A 4,207-nucleotide genomic window follows, 5' to 3' on the forward strand; every position below is an offset into this window, starting at 1 on the left:
AAACGTGCAGAGTTCCTCCTCTCCCACGTCTACACTCCCTATGTCTCGTTTGACCGACTCCCTCTTGCCCCCGGTGAACCCAATCACCCTCGTCACGGCGTCGCCCTTCTTGCCCGCAAAGGAAGCGACGACTGCCCAATTGTCTCCAACCTCACGCTGAAACACGCAATCCCCGGTCGCATGATTGTCGCCTCAGCATCCATCCATGGCATCACCACCCTCCTCGTGAACGTGTACGCTCCGGCCAGCGGCGACGCGTCCTTGCGCATCAGGTTCCTCGAAGAAGTGGAAACCATCATCACCACGCACCTGCATCCGATCGTCGACGGAGAAGCGCAACCCGCCCTTCCGATGATTGTCGGCGGCGACTTCAACCTCTGCTTGAGCAATCAACGCAACTACTTGTCCTCCTCTACTCATCCCCCGCCATTGGATCTTGCGCAGAGGTTCTTTGCCAACCTGACCTCCCGGCTCAACCTGTCCGAGTCGTGGACGGAGTGCCACGGCAACAAGCATCTGTACACCTGGTCCCCAACAGGCAACTCCCCTGGTTCCAGCAGACGCATTGATTACATCTTCACCAACGATGCATTTCCCTTTACCCCCGTCTCCTTCGAGGCTAAGGAAACGAGGTCTGACCACCGAGCTCTCATTGCGGCTTTCCACCACGTTGACCACCAACACCGTCCCCCTCCGCCATTCAGACTGAACTCCCGGCTCCTGACGGACCAGCGTCTGTTGGACTTTGTCCACACGTGCATTGATCAGCTGAACGAGTCCATCCGGCTGTCGAAAGATCACGCCCCCCTGGCCTGGGACATAGTGAATCCTGGACTTTGTCCACTAACGTTTCACCAACGATGCATTTCCCTTTACCCCCGTCTCCTTCGAGGCCAAGGAAACGAGGTCTGACCACCGAGCTCTCATTGCGGCTTTCCACCACGTTGACCACCAACACCGTCCCCCTCCGCCATTCAGACTGAACTCCCGGCTCCTGACGGACAAGCGTCTGCTGGACTTTGTCCACACGTGCATTGATCAGCTGAACGAGTCCATCCGGCTGTCGAAAGATCACGCCCCCCTGGCCTGGGACATTTTCAAATCCAGAGTTGTCCGCTACGCGTCGTCCCTTGGCGCCTACGTGGCCAAATGCAACCGCATTGACGAGGAAGCTTGTCATCATCTCATCACCCACGTCGAATGCCTGATGCAGGATCCCCTGCTCACGGCGGACCAGCTCAAACGTCTCCAGGACGCCCGCTCTGGCGCTGTAGCTGAGCTCCAAGAAATCGCTCGTACCAAGGCTGAAGGCGCTAGGTTGAGGTCGCACCACCTCTCGTGTGCCCTCACCGAACGCTGTACCAAGGTGTTCTTTAGCCTTGAGCGTGAGTGCATCAAAGCCCAAACCATTGCCAAACTCACGGTGAACGGCGAGGACTTTACTACTCCGAACGACATAGCATCCGTGCTGCACGACTTTTACTCCAAACTCTATGACTCTGAACCAATCGACGAGGCTGCCCTGAGCGAGGTCCTTGCGCAAGCAAATCCGGCGCGAAAGCTGTCTCGAGCAGAACAGAAGTCACTGGGCGCGGATCTCAACCCGTACGAGATTGCTGTCGCTATCGAGAACACTGCGCCTGACAAGAGCCCCGGTCCTGACGGCCTGACAGGTGCCTTCTATCGCACATTCCAGGCACGCCTCTGCTACGCATTGTCCCACGTAGCCAACGCGGCGTACCGGAACAAACGCCTCCCTGACTCCATGCTTGAAGGGTACCTGAAGGTCATGTACAAGAAAGGCGCCCGCTCAGACCCGGGCAACTACCGACCAATCACCTGTCTCAACGTGGACTCGAAGATTATTTCCAGAGCCTTGATGGCGCGCTTTGCCTTGATTGCTCCTGAGATTGTCAACCTCAACCAGAACGGATTTGTTCCTGGTCGTACCATCGATGCCAACATCCATCTCATGCGCGACTTGCTCGATTTGTGCCGCGTGTGCAACATTCCGGGTGTTGCTGTCTTGCTGGACTCGGAAAAGGCATTCGACAGAGTCGATCACCAATTCTTATTCCAAGCACTCCGCAAGTACGGCGTCGGTGAGAGTTTCATCAGTTGGATGGAACTGCTCAACACTGGCTGCCAATCCCGCGTTGTGTACAACTGCACCATCTCGCTTCCATTCCCGATCAAACGATCTGTGCGTCAAGGGAGCGTCGAAGCGCCGTTCTTGTATGCCATCTACGCCGGCGTCATCTCCGACTATGTCATCCACAAGCTGCGCGACAAGATGCTCTCTCTGGCCCTGAGGTCTGGTCCCCAAATCGTGGAACCCAGCTTGTTTGCTGACGACACATCGATCTTCCTGTCGGATCCCAACCACATCCATGCCCTGTTTGAAGTCTACGCAACAGTTGGCAGGGCTACCAACCTCAAGATCAACGAGGCCAAAACCTCCGTCCTGCGTCTCGGCCCCCTTCGGGATGCCGATCCGCCGGACGAATGGGTGCCTCCTGACGGCACCACTCGAGTCCTTGGCGTGCAACTTGGCTACGGCGATCTTGCCAAAGCCAACTTCGAGCCCCTGCAAGCCAAGGTCGCGCGTGCGCTGGGTCGCTGGTCGCGCCACAGTCTCTCGATCGCTGGCAGGGTCCTGATTGCCAACGCCATCGGACTCTCCCGCGTCTGGTACCACTGTCGCTTCATCCACATGCCCAACAAGTACTCCAAGGCACTGTCCGACACTGTCAACAAGTATCTCTGGAAAGGCCGATTCTCCCCGGTCGCCAGGGAGGTTGTGACCGCTCCTCCCAAAACGATCATGTTTGGGCTTGGACTCATCGATCTCCCCACCAACATTGCAGCGACGGCTGCCCAAGCGCTAATCAACTTCCTGTCGCCTGTTCCCAGCTTCTGGAAGTTGGTTGTCAACCACCTCGCCGAAGTGGCTGACAGACCAGCTCGGCTCTCCGACTATCCTGTCGCCGAGTACACGGCCATGCAGCGGCTAGTCGCCAAATTCCCGTTCAGACTTTCGCTCTCGGTGTTCTGGCACCATGCCTTCAGGGCGTGGCGCAGGCTGCTCCCTTTCTCTGAGCCTCCTCGCTCGAAGAACGAACTCCTCGCCACTCCCCTCTGGCGCAACCCCATGCTTGACAAGATCGACTTCAGGATGCTTCGGAAACACGGCATCTCGTACCTCCATCATCTCCACTCTGGCAAGAAATGGCAGTCGGCCCGCGATCTCCGCGAGTTCTGCGACTCCCGTCTGCCACAGGTCGAAGCCAGACTCCAAGTGATCCGCTCTAAAGTCTCGCACATCGACCCGTCCAAACTGCGGATCGCCCCTGTGCGCTTCCGCGAGAACGATTGGGTTGTTGACTCGTGGGGCTTCCTCCGCAGAATCTTGGAAACTCCGGCCGCCGACGCCTTGTCTGTGCGCGTGAAGCCCTACGTGTTCCGCCTCCACGGTCAGGTTGTGGTGCCTAAGCACATCCTCTCAGCCAGGCTCCCGCTTGCTGAACTCACACCCAGCAGTGGTATCGGATTGGACCTCTCCGTCTGCCAAGTCCCACACCAAGCCAAGCGACCTGCTGATGCAGCTCGCTGAAGCCTATCCTCCACCAAAACGCCCTGAGGTCGAAGGATTCTTCTTTGGCTCTCTGATGCGTCTCGACGTTGACCCAACCCGGCTGCAGCTGCGTGGCGCTCCCGAGAACATGTATCGCTCGCTCTGCATCGACAAAGACCTAGACGACCTTCGCCGCACCGCAAATCGCTCCAGGAGGACGATGCTCGAAAGCCGCCATCCCTCCGAAATTGAGAATGCCCGCTACTGGCTGGCACTCTACTGTCAGAGTCAGTGCAAAGGTACGTCGATTGTCAGACAATGTTCATGAATAAAGGAATATTGACGAATGAACCAGTCCTCTTTGTTACATTTCCCTCTTTGCTTCTTTCTTCCTTGCTTTCCTTCCCACTTTCGAATCGTCGTAGTGCCATGTCCGACCAACAAGCCTCCTCGTCCACTCGAGACGAGCATCCCCCCACGCGTGCCCACCCCCAAGGCGGCCTCACGGCCGCTCCAGGCATGGGAGCATGGGGTGGCGGGAACCCCGCTCGCCAAGACGGGCGCCGCGCTGCCGGCCAAGTCCGGTCTCGAGATGATCGACGTCAACGACCCCGACTACGCTAAGCTGAACGA

At 57.8% G+C, this 4,207-nt stretch overlaps 1 protein-coding gene across 1 annotated transcript; it reads left to right on the forward strand.

Annotated features, from left to right (window-relative positions):
* Positions 1-12: 12 nt before the first annotated feature.
* Positions 13-4,198, forward strand: CAOG_09248 (hypothetical protein; the record flags this gene model as incomplete). The annotated part of the gene is made up of 4 exons (XM_011272662.1): positions 13-822; positions 893-3,473; positions 3,541-3,873; positions 4,020-4,198. Coding segments are annotated over 4 exons (3,903 nt in total), but the record flags the coding sequence as incomplete, so codon positions are not given.
* Between the last annotated feature and the right edge of the window lie 9 nt (positions 4,199-4,207).

The sequence above is a fragment of the Capsaspora owczarzaki genome (genome assembly GCF_000151315.2).
Source record: "Capsaspora owczarzaki ATCC 30864 unplaced genomic scaffold supercont2.71, whole genome shotgun sequence".
Taxonomy (NCBI): Eukaryota; class Filasterea; order Ministeriida; family Capsasporidae; genus Capsaspora; species Capsaspora owczarzaki.